Source organism: Mus caroli, chromosome 10, assembly GCF_900094665.2.
Source record: "Mus caroli chromosome 10, CAROLI_EIJ_v1.1, whole genome shotgun sequence".
In the NCBI taxonomy this organism is placed as follows: domain Eukaryota; kingdom Metazoa; phylum Chordata; class Mammalia; order Rodentia; family Muridae; genus Mus; species Mus caroli.
Genome location: NC_034579.1, coordinates 76,974,202 through 76,986,825, shown reverse-complemented (window position 1 = coordinate 76,986,825; position 12,624 = coordinate 76,974,202). Strand labels below are relative to the sequence as shown.

Genomic DNA, 12,624 nt, shown 5'->3' with positions numbered 1-12,624 from the left:
CCCTCCTCTTCCCCTCTTCCTCTTCCTCTTCCTCTTCCTCTTCCTCTTCCTCTTCTTTCTTCTCCTTCTCTCTCTCTCTCTCCTTTTGACCTTGGGAATGTACCTGTGCCTCTTCAGATCTTTATATCCTTATCTGTAACTGTAATAACAACAGTGTAACTTTTTGTGTGTGTGTGAGATTGTTGTAACTAGTGTTAGAACCCAGACTCCAGTCCAGATAAGGAAGTCCCACAGCTGAGTTCTTAACCATTAGGGACATGAACTCTGCCATTATGAAATGGTAAAGAAACTGGGCGTTGTGGTGCATGCCTGGCATCTAGCATTTGGGATACAGAGACATGAAGCTCACATGCTTAAGGCTGGCCTAGGCTACCTTAGTGAGTTAATGGCCAGCCTGAGCTGCTTTCAAAACTCAAGGGCTGGTATGCAGCTCAGTGGTAGAGAGTTTGTCTCACATGTGATAGGCTGTGGACTTCATCTTGAGGACTTCCAAAAAAAAAAAGTGTGAGAAAGTAAATTTTAGGAGGACCAGGACGTCAGGCTTAGTTGTAGCTATTGGTGTTAGCTGTAGAGTGGGGCATAGTGATGTCAGATATTGAACCAACGCCAATGGAGTTGTCTAAAGTCCTCAGATCCTGATCTCAGGAGGGTGTGGTGATTCAAGAACACATTCACTGATGAGATAACCTGTGCTGTGCTTTAAAACCGGGAAGTAGCCTGGGTGCTGTCCCCAGCCTTTAATCCTAGGCACCCAGGAGGCCGAAGCAGACAGGGCTCTGAATTTGAGGCTAGCCTGGTCTACACAGTGACTTTCAGGCCACCTAGGGCCACATGGTGGGACACTGTCTCCATAGCAGTGCCAAGAACAAAAGGAAGGGAAGTTGAGAATAAACTCCACCTCTGTCTTTAGAAGGGTCCTGTGCTGAGGGAAGCCATTGCTTTGTTTTACAGCACTGGGAGGTGTTCAAAAATGTGACAGAAGTCTTCATTTTGGTCCCCGCGCTTCTTGGTCTTAAAGGAAACTTGGAAATGACGCTGGCTTCTCGATTATCCACTGCAGTAAGTTTTTTTCCTATTTCCTATTATGTGTGTTACTTATTTCTCTCCACATGGAAGAGTTTGTGTGACAAGAAGGTTGGTTTCCTGTCTGGTAAGTTTCCCAGCCTCAGAGTTACACGAGATAGCTTTGACTGACGGTGCCCTGGGAGATCTTGGTATCCTCTCACCAGAGGAGATGGACCTGCTTCCCCTTATCAGAAGCCACAGTACGTTTGCCTCCTTTGCTGCCAGGCTGCACTAGCAGGTATTATTAGTGTGTAGTACTTGGGGTGGGCAGATCTAAGAGTGTATGGGTCTGAGGTCGGCTGAGTTGAAAGTAGAGCGAGAATCCTTTGTATTCTCTTTTATAATCGTACCTATCATATATGGCTCATCTGTTCATATCAGTGGATCCATATTTATACTGCATTAGCTAGTGCTGTTTTATCAGACAGGGTTTCAGACTTGCTATGTAGAAAAGACTGGCCCTGAACTTGGAGATCCTCCTGCTTCTGACTCCTTCTGCTGGGATTAAAGACATGCACCACCCTGCACATAGCTATCTCCTTTGATATTATAGAACCCCGTAGTTTGATTTATAACCCATTATTGGATGTTTAACATGCTATAATGGTCTATCATTATAGAGAGTGTTATGACAGGAGCTGGAGAGAGGCGGCTCAGAGGTTTAGAGCACTTACTTGCATGCAATCCCACCACATAGCAGTTCACAACTGTCTGTAACTCCAGTTCCAGGAAAGAAGATGTTGTCTTCTGGCCTCCTGGCACCAAGCTTGTTATATGCATGCATATAGGCAAACATTTATACATAAATAAGTAATGTTGAATATATATACATATATAAATACATTATATATTTATTATACATAACATATTATAATATATTATACATAATATTATAGATATAAATAATATATAATATGTATATTATAGAAATTATAAATACCATAAATATATACTATTGTATGTACACATAAAATATATAATATATTATAAACACACATATTTATATATGATATATAATATATAATATATACTATATATTATAGACACATTTATATAATATATATGTGTGTGTTATATATGTATATGTGTATATATGTGTATGTGTATATACATAGGTATTTGTGTGTATATATATATATATATATACATTGGTATATATAAAATATACATACACACATATATACATACATACACATATACATACATACACATACACACACATATATGTATATATATGTATGTGTGTGTGTATTTGAGATAAGGTGTCACTCTGTAGCCCTGGCTGGCCTGGAACTCAGTGTATAGCCTGAACTGGTCTCAAGCTCACAGAGATGCCCTGTCTCTGCATTCCACGTGCTGAGATCGAAGGTGTGCACCATCATGCCTGACTTAACAATTATGATAAGTGAATGACAGTAGAGGCATAAAGCAGACACAGCTCTGAAGTAAGACTGAGTCAGAGCAGACCAACCGTTAGATACTGACTTACTGATCTGTCTAGTGGCTTACTTAAGGCAGTCCATGTACTGCTCTCTACCAAGCATGACTTCACTTGTTCCCTGAACCAGAATGGCCTGCAGAGGCACCTGTTTGCTTCTATAAATCCTGGCTGTGTTCCACCATGCTAAGATGGGTTTTCCTCAACAGTTGTGCTGGGACAAGAATACAGTGAAGACTCATGACATATATTTACATAGTTTAAGATTATCTAGACTTAGAAACTTTAAAAAATCATCCTAAAATCTGAAAGCCCACGCAGGGAGTGGTGGCCCATGTATTTAACCCCAGCACTGGGGAGGCAGAGGCAGGTGGATCTCTCTGAATTCAAGGGCAGCTTGGTCTACAGTGTGAGTTCCAGGACAGCTAGAGCCACTACACAAAGAAACTCAGGGAACCAAAAAAAGAAAAGAAAAGAAAAGAAAAGAAAAGAAAAGAAAAGAAAAGAAAAGAAAGCAGCTTCCTGTATTATATATTCAAATTCAAAGTGTAAGGGTACCTTTTTCTCAAGTGATAATGTGATGTGATAAATATATTTAAAACTCTTAGAAAAATAAGAGATGGGGCTGGGAAGATAGCTCAGTGGGCAGAGTGGCTGCCATGCAGGTGTGAGGACCTGTATATGATCTGAGGTAGTGAGTGCGTGTGATTCCAGTCCTGGGGTAGCAGAGGCAGGGGAAGCCCTGAGTCTCCCTGGCCAGCCAGTCCAGCCTAGTCGGTCAGTCGTAGACCAGAGAGACACCTTGTCTAAAAACCTGAGGATGACACCTGGGGAATCACATCTTAAGGTGTTCCCTGGCCACTAATGCATGTGCACACAATGTGCATGTTCCCCTGCAAACACACAAACTCCGTGCATATACCCTCCAACACACACACACGTTCTTGAAAAAAAAAATCTAATTGTGAGATCTTGATGTTTAAAATTTAAATTTTATACTTATTGATTATTCCAGTACCTTCTTATTGAACGATGACATCTACTGTGATGCTGAATTTGGATTTTGGTTCTTGATCATTTGGCATCCAGATGCAATGTGTTGGGTATACCCCCAGCCTTAAGAAGGAAAAACAAAAGCGTATGTGGCTTTCCTGTAGTTTTGAGAGTTAGTGGACAGACATGACCATCACCCACACCTGAGTCCAGGAGGCAACTTCCAGGAGAAACTGAGGCAGTGGTGGAAGCATTTGAGGAGGAGAACTCTACTGGACAGGAATGAAAAGGTGGCTTCGGTGTCCCTTGTTGCAAAATGGACTTTGTTCTGATAAATACAGCTAAGCATACAAGCATTTAAACACCATGACGCCATTGCCAGGAATAGTGAAATTTTGGTTCAGTTACCTCAAAGAACATTGTTCTCAATGCAGCTGTCGTTCTTGAGCCTCGTCCAGCGTTTGCTTAGACTCGTAATAGATTATGTCATTCTCTTTTGAAATAGGTCACACTGTGGGAACTCCAGTTTAAAAAGACTATATTTTAAATAAGACCTGTCATCTTTAATCCACATGTTGACATTAAGTCTCATAAAGGTGAATCTAATCTTTTGGGGGACGTCTATTGAGACAGCGTGCTGGCTAGCATTATGTTAACTCAATACAACCTAGAATTAGCTGAAAGGAGTTATTGACTGAGATAATACCTCCATAAGATCCAGCCGTAAGGGCATTTTTCTTAATTAGTGATTGATGGGGGAGGGCCCGGTCCATTGTGCACGGTACCGTCCCTGGGCTGGTGGTCTTGGGTTTCATAAGGAAGCAGGCTAGGCAAGCCATGGGGAATAGAGCCAATAGGCAGCACCCCTCCATGGCCTCTGCATGAGCAGGCCTTCAAGTTCTTGCCCTGTTTGAGTTCCCGACTTGACTTTCTTCAATGATATAGAAGTGAAAGCCAAATAAGCCCTTTCTTCTCCAAGTTGCTTTGGTTATGGTGTTTCATCACAGCAACAGAAGCTCTAACTAAGACAGTCAGGGTCTCACTGTATAGCCATGGCTAACTTGGAACTCACTCTGTAGACCAGGCTGGCCTGGCACTTGTTGTTGTCTTCTGTCCCTGCTTCCTGCATGCAGGGATTGCCGAATCACACCTGATTCAGCCTTAATAATTTTTTTTAAACTCTGCTCTAGTATCTGTTTTGTGTTGAGTATCTTCCTCATGGGTCTGTATAGATCATGTTTTCCATTCATATTTTAGAGAGGAGAGTTTCAAAATGGTGTAGAAGCCCAGCACTAGGAGGAAACCCGTCACTGGGGTTCCTAGTTCAGAGCATCTCTTTGGGAGGTAGGACTGGAGTTACTATCCCCTGTGGACTGAGAACTGTGCAAAAAGGTGGGGCTTCTTGGAGGTGGGGGCAGGGGCAGGGGCAGGGGCAAGATCCCTGTGAATTCAAGGTCATCCTGGTCTACCCAGTGAATTCCCAACAAGGTGGGACCCTGGGGGAGGGGCAACAGAGGGGTGGAGAGAATGAGAATGGATTCTGTCCGTACTGATAATCATATACTGCTAAGGTAAATGAGATAAAGCGAGGATCTGAGGCTGAGATAGGGACATTCCAGACAATGAAGGGTGGAGGCTAGAGTGTGTGTGGTTCATATGCTAGGTGGATACTCCTTCCTTACAGCTGTATGTGTGGAGGTGCCCTTGCCAGCCAGCCAGGGTGCCCCATTTGCCTGATGTGGGTACGGGAACTGAATTCAGGCTCTCTGTTCTGGATTTTTGAAACAGGTTTCTCTGTGTAGACCTGGCTGTCCTGCAACTCTCTGTAAACCAGGCAATCCTTGAACTTGGAGCTCCCCCTGCCTCTGCCTCCCAAGTGCTGGGATTAAAGTCGTGTATCACCACTGCCTGTTGAGCTAAGATGGGTGTTTCTTAAAGTGTGGTCTTTTAATGCCAGCACCAGCAGCCTGTTAGAAGTGGAAATCTTTGGAATCATTCCAGGACTACTGAACCAACATACAACCAGTAATTTGTTTTAAAATAAACCCTCTAGGGACTGGAGAGATGGCTCAGCAGGCCCAAGCACTTGCTGCTCTCGCAGAGCATCTGTGATAAGTTCCCGGCACCCACCTGGTGATTTACAACTGTCTGTAATTCCAGGTTCAGGGGACTATGCCGCCCTCTTCTGACTTCTTTGAGCACTGCGCCTATGTGGAGGATATACGTACATGAAGTAAAACACTTGCGCGAAATAAGATTAACCTAAAACAATTACATAAGCTCTCCAAAGGTTTGTACAGTATACATGAAGGTTTGAGAGGCCATGGGGTTGGAGAAAGATGAGAGTGGTGAAATCCAAAAGACGAAGGTGGAGAGCTAGCCAGGGGCCCAGCAGGCAGAAGGCTGTGCGGTCTGTTGTATGGTCTTTGACTGCTTGTGAGTTAGGGCCCCTTGGAAGGCTTTGAGCACAGGCTCACGTGATGTGAGCTTATAGACATCTTTAACAGACTGTCTGTGTTGTTGGGGCAAAGAGACCAGTCTGTCACTGTGACTTAGGGAAAACATGGTGCTTATTTGGATTGTTAGTAGATGTGGTGAAGTTGATGGGATCTAGGAGGTGCAGGAGAATGACAAAATTGAGTGATGAGTTACAGAGATGGGACAGTAGACTCCTCCAAGATTGGAGGTAAAAGCTAGTTACCAGGAAAGGGTAAAAGGACAGGCAGGTTGGTAGGTGGCAGTGAGCTGTAGTGCATGGTCTTTACCCAGGGGAGTGGACTCAAGTGTGCGAGGCTGAGTGTGTGCAAGTGTGCGAGGCTGAGTGTGTGTGTTCTTAGGTCGTTGGCAGTAATGCAGTTTCAGGTTAGTGGCGGCTTCTTCTTCTCTTTTTAAAAGATTTATTTATTGTATGTGAGTACACTGTAGCTGTCTTCAGACACTCCAGAAGAGGGTGTCAGATCTCATTACAGATGGTTGTGAGCCACCATGTGGTTGCTGGGATTTGAACTCAGGACCTTCAGAAGAGCAGTCAGTGCTCTTAACCTCTGAGCCATCTCTCCAGCCCAAGTTAGTGGCTTCTTAGGAACTTCCAGAACCCCACCTTTTCTAGGCACCCAGCCACGCTCTCCATTCGCCTGCTCGCTCACAGACATTGCTTTGCCTCCTACTTGTTTCTATTTCTTCTTATTTGCTCTTTTTCATAATTAGAAGGTTTAAGAATATATAATCAATATATGATTACATATCTCCTCCTTCCTTTTTCTTCCTTATTCCCTCCCATATCTGCCCCATTCATGCCTTCTCCCAGATTCACGCACGGCCTCCTCTTCCCTAACCATTGTTGTTACATATACAGAAACACAACGTACTGAATCCCTTCAGTGCTGCCTGGATGTGCATGCTTCTAGGGCTGACCACTTGGTACTGCAGGACCAGCCAAGAGACTCATCCCTGGGAAAGACTCGCTTTTCCTCTCTCAGCAGTTATCTGCCTGTATCTCTTCATCCAAGAGTGAGGCCCCACGAGACCTGCCCCATCCGCACTGGGATGGCAGCTGCTATTAGAATTGTTCTGATCTTATTTGGGCAGCCAGATTGTTGATATCTCAGGGGTGTCATGGCTTGAAGACACAGTTTTACAGCAGACACCTTGGTCCCTTGGTTCTTGTAACCTTTTCACCTCCTCTTCTTTGATGGTCCCTGAGCCCTTAGTGTAGCTACTCTCTGCATTTTGAACAGTGGTATTTTCCTATACTGGTCTCTGCTGCCAAATTGTCTTCTTTTTATTTATGTGCCCGTATGTCTATGTACTATGAGTGTGTCTGGTAAGGCAGAGACCAGAAGAATTCCCTGGAACTGCAAATGCAGACAGCTGTGAGCTACCGTGTAGGTGCTGGGAACTGAACCCTTGTCCTCTGGAAAAGCAACAGTGCTCTTTTATCTATCCCAGCATAAAAGAATCTTTTTTGACAAGGGCTGAGGCGTACCTACCAGAAGGGTACCGTTTTGAGTGCAGTTAGGAATTAACCTTGCTTAGGAAAGTGCCAGCAGTAGATTCTTCTCTAAGATCTCTGACCTCATCAACTGCGTGTTGTTCGTGGGCTTGTGGTAATACGAGGGTGGAAAAGTGAAGGGTGTGTGTGTGTGTGTGGGGGAGGATGATTGGAGAAACAATGTAAGCACTGGGGCAGGAAAGAGAGCTGTGTAACCTTGGCAAGGGAATGTTTCCATGCCCACTATTTCTGTCTGTCTTCCAGAATTCATGTCCCCCCACCCATTCACATTAAGTAATTCCCATCATGCAGTAACCTGAATGTTTGTATGGACAGGAGCTGTGGACTGTAGTTCCCTGCCTACAGGGAGAGGTCGGCAGTGATGGTACCAAGTGAATCTGGCCTGAATCCCTAAGTCAGTATCTCATGCTACGCTGTGCCAGCCTCGGTCTCGGTGGACCCTGGTGCATGTGAGCCTCTGCTGCATATTAACAGCTGAGGAGGTCTTCTGGCTCAGACTTCTTTTGGAGTCATTGCAGATTGTTAACTATAGCTATTGACATCTTTCTAATAGTTACTGAGATGGAAGCACTAATGTCTGCCTGCCTCTGGAGCTCTAAATCCACGCTAGATTCACTCCTTAATCATTGCTCAATCGAGTGGAGCTCCAGATTGCTCGAGCTACAAACACGATGAAATCAATAGTTATTGTCCGGTTTAGTAAATGTGACTATAAAAACAGCATGCATAATTGTTGTAAAGCACCGAGAAACCTCGGTATTTGCATTAGCTGGATACTTTGAGTCTCAAGTCCAGAAGGAGATTGCAGAGTAGAATATGTTTTCTAAATTGAATAGATGGCATCTTGATGTGACGCTTAATCCACTGCCCTGTTGCCACTGAGACAGCTCCGGTTCAGCCGTGGGTAAATCTTCCTGTAAACGACAACATCATGTGTTTCCGTGGCGCTGGAGATTGAGCCAGAGCCTAGTGTGCTGTATCTCCTTTACTTGACCTTGTGAAACATTTTTAAAAAGCTTTAAAATATGTATTGAGTGTATGCATGTATGTGGATGCGTGAGCACGCACATACCGTGTGTGGGTGTGAGGTCAGGACAGCTTGCGGGAGCTGTTTCCTTCTCCACTGTGTGACTTCCAGGAATCAAACTCAGGTTGCCAGTCTTGAACAGTGAGCGCCTTCACCACTAAGCCGTATTGCAGGCCGCAGATGTTTTTATAACAGTTGAAAGTCTCCCATGAGAAGATGAAGAATAAGCAAAGTCTAACTCAATGTACTAGATTTATAAATTTCGTGCATGTGTGTCTTGCTAATGATTGTCCATTGCTTTTCAAATTACGACGTTAGAAAAACTTGGCACATTTGGGTGATTTTTATTTTTTAATCCAAGTAGTTGAGAAAGAGAATTATCTGTATTGCAGAGCAGAAGAGTATGTGAGTCCTAATCTTATTTTGGAAAGTATCCCTCCATTTACCAGAAAGCTGTATGTATGTTTTGATAATTGGAGGTATGCAATGGAGTCTGTGAACCTACTGAGCTCTTACTGCTAAGAGTCACACTCACGACTCAAATGTGAATGATTTGTTTATATCCTACTCTCTGGCAGTAACTCTTTGGTTATGTTAATTTTATGCCAGGGAATTATGTGCCAACAGCTCACAACTCACTCTTTCTTTCTTTCTTTCTTTCTTTCTTTCTTTCTTTCTTTCTTTCTTTCTTTCTTTTTTTCTTTAGCACATTTTTTAATTAGATATTTTCTTTATATACATTTCAAATTTCAAATGCTATCCTGAAAGTTCCCTATACCCTCCCCCCACCCTGCTCCCCTACCCACCCACTCCCACTTCTTGGCCCTGGTGTTCCCCTGTATTAGGGCATATAAAGTTTGCAATACCAAGGGGCCTCTCTTCCCAGTGATGGCCGACTAGACCATCTTCTGCTACATATGCAGCTAGAGACACAAGCTCTGGGGGGTACTGGTTAGTTCATATTGTTGTTCCACCTATAGGGTTGCAGACCGCTTCAGCTCCTTTGGTGCTTCCTCTAGCTTCTCCATTGGAGGCCCTGTGTTCTGTCTTATTGATGACTGTGAGCATCCACTTCTTTATTTGCCAGGCACTGGCATAGCCTCATACGAGACAGCCATACCAGGATCCCTTCATCAAAATCTTGCTGGCATATGCAATAGTCTCTGGGTTTGTCTACCACTCTTTCTATTGGGCCTCAGTATAGCAAACTTGGCGTGAGGATGACAGGTGGCACTGTCCTCCAGCAGGTGGATGACTAACTTGTCACCTAAGAACCTATTTCCCCATCTTGACCAAGCGGGGTGTCACGCAGCAGGCCGATGGTGAGCTGGGACTTGTTCTGAGCACAGGCTGCACACAGCAGGAGTATTACTAGAGATGTGTTGTGTACTTTGGGTTCTGTTTAAATGAAGCAGACAGCAGAGCGGATCATAAAAGTATATCCTCTTCACAGGTAAATGTTGGGAAGATGGACTCACCCATTGAGAAGTGGAATCTAATCATTGGCAACTTGGCTTTAAAACAGGTAAGTGGTGGGTGCTTATTCACAGAGCTTGGATGTGAAGCCTACCATTCAAGACATCAAAGTCTAACTCAGTACCCCCAAAAGCTAATGGAATCAATTGATTGATACCCAGGACCTTTGAAAGTTATTTTATTTCTAGAAACTGATTATTTTCTTCCAAATGTAAAAAAAGTATACAAATACTGAAAGACATGGAAAAACCCTATAACTGCAATAGAGCTAGCCTTTGTACTGATACTTATACTATTTAAGACTTTGTTGTTTAAGTACTGCCTTAATTACTGTTCCGTTGCTGTGAAAAGACACCATGACCAACTCTTTTAACAGAATATGTTTAACTGGGGGCTCGCTTACAGTTTAGAGTCTGGTATTATGACTGGAAGCAGACAGGCATGGTGCTTGAGCAGTAGTTGAGAGCGTTATATCATGATCAGCAGCATGCAGTGACAGACAGACACACAGACAGACAGAGAGAAAGAGAGAGAAAGAAAGAGAGAGAGAGGAAGACAGACATACACACACAAACACAGAGGTGGGGGAAGGGAGAGAAAGAAACAGACAGAGACATACAGATAGAGACAAGAGACAGAGAGAAAGACAGAGACTCAGAGCCTGGGCCTGGTAAAGGCTTTTGAAACTTCAAAGTCCTCTCCCAGTGACACACCTCTTCCAATAAGCCCCTTCTCCCCTTCCTAATCCTTAGAAAACTCTAAGAACATTTCAGCTTGACCTTGTAGAAATCTAAGCAGGGGTGGTAAGAACATTTACGAACAGGGATGTACATCAGATGGAGACTACTTGCCTAGCGTACAAAATGTTCCCTGTAACAACAGCAAAACAAAACCAAGACCTTCCAAATATTTATAGATAAATAGGGCACTATAACAAGCTAAAAAGTTGAGAATATATGGATTTAAGCACTGAACAGTCTTAAGCTGTGAACACGAACCTGTCCTGGGCGATCCACACAGGTCATTGTAACAGTCCCCATGCCAGCTTCTGGCAGTCCCTCCCTTGCCACTCTTTCCTGTAACTGGGTTAGGATGGTTGCCAGAGATGGCTAGGAATTTGCTGACTCTGGTTGCCAACATGTTTGGTTTACTCCCCCAAGGACACGTGATGAACAGGAAACAGCAGATACCCTCTAGCGAGGTCAGGTCGGAGCAGTTACCACTGAGAAAGGGAAGAAGAGAAGATGGGGGCTGAGGGCTGAACTAGGGGAAGTTATCTTCTCCCTGAAGCGCACCAGCGACACTTGTGAGGAGCTGGATATAGAGTACTTAAGGACAGGCTTGGAGGGGCTGGAGAGATGGCTCAGCAGGTGAGAGCACTCTCTGCTCCCTATGAGTGCTGGAGTTTGGTGCTCAGCACCCACATCAGGAGGTACATCTGTGAGAGTTTGAGTTCAGCTCTGTCTACATGGTGAGTTCCAGACCATCCAGGACTACACAGAGAGACTCTATCTCAAAAACAAAACAAAAAAGAAGTGACCCCTCATTCCATGCCTGTTGACACAGGTCAGGGCATTTGGAAAACCCACTGTCTTAAGTGGTAATAAAACTAAAATCCAGGAGCCTCTTCAAAATGAAAGCAGTTCAGTAAAACCATACCCAGCACCCTAATGATCTTGAATGTAATGATTAACTAATGATAGTTTAATGTTTTAAAAATTACTAATCTGGATTTTACAAAAATGTTTTTAGGTTCAGGCCACAGTGGTTGGCTTTTTAGCAGCTGTGGCAGCCATCATACTGGGCTGGATTCCAGAAGGGAAGTATTACCTCAGCCATTCCATCCTTCTGTGCTCCAGCAGTGTGGCAACGGCCTTCATCGCATCTCTACTGCAGGGTAAGGGGATCTGTGAAGGTCGGCTTGGCAGTTCTTGACATTTCAATAAAAGGATTGATTTCCCATGATGGCAGCTTTTAAAATATTTGTTCATGATGAAAATGGCAGAACATTTCCACATAAACTTTAAAGAGCCTTAGTTCAAATCTATTCCTCTGTCTCATCTACCTATCTACCTATCCATCCACCCATCCATCCATCCATCCATCTACTTGAGTTCTTTGTATACAGCCCTGGCTGTGCTGGAACTAGCTCTGTAGACCAGGCTAGCCTCAGCCTCACAGAGGTCTGCCACCTTCTGCCTCCTGAGTACTGGGATTAAAGGCGTGCACCACCACCTGATTTATTTTGTTTGTTTCATTATTTACAAACACAGTGGAGGACAGGCTTTTTGAGCTCGGCCCCTTGGCCATAGGTAGATGTTCTGACTCAGTTTTCAATAAGAATACTGCACTTTAAGAGTTAAGAAATGCTTTCCTGGAAGTCACACAGGGGACTTTCTGGCTTGTCACAAGCATTCCAGGGATTCTTAGTTTCAAAAGCAATCCCTCATTTAAATGTTTGGTTGAGGGTACTTCCATGCTGCTAGAGGAACTTAGTTCAGTTCCCAGAACCTAAATGAGGCAGCTCACAATTGCCTGTGACTACAGCCCAGGGTGAAGGCAGCTCACAATTGCCTGTGACTACAGCCCAGGGTGAAGGCAGCTCACAATTGC

At 44.0% G+C, this 12,624-nt stretch overlaps 1 protein-coding gene across 5 annotated transcripts in view; it reads left to right on the top strand.

Annotated features, from left to right (window-relative positions):
- The window catches only part of Slc41a2 (solute carrier family 41 member 2), a 103,793-nt gene that overhangs the window by 22,415 nt on the left and 68,754 nt on the right, over window positions 1-12,624 (top strand). For all 5 annotated transcript variants that reach the window (XM_021174397.2, XM_029482529.1, XM_029482530.1 and 2 more), the window contains 3 exons: window positions 952-1,059; window positions 9,989-10,060; window positions 11,764-11,908. In XM_021174397.2, coding sequence (XP_021030056.1) covers window positions 952-1,059; window positions 9,989-10,060; window positions 11,764-11,908 — 325 coding nt within the window. The remainder of the gene's footprint in view (window positions 1-951; window positions 1,060-9,988; window positions 10,061-11,763; window positions 11,909-12,624) is intronic.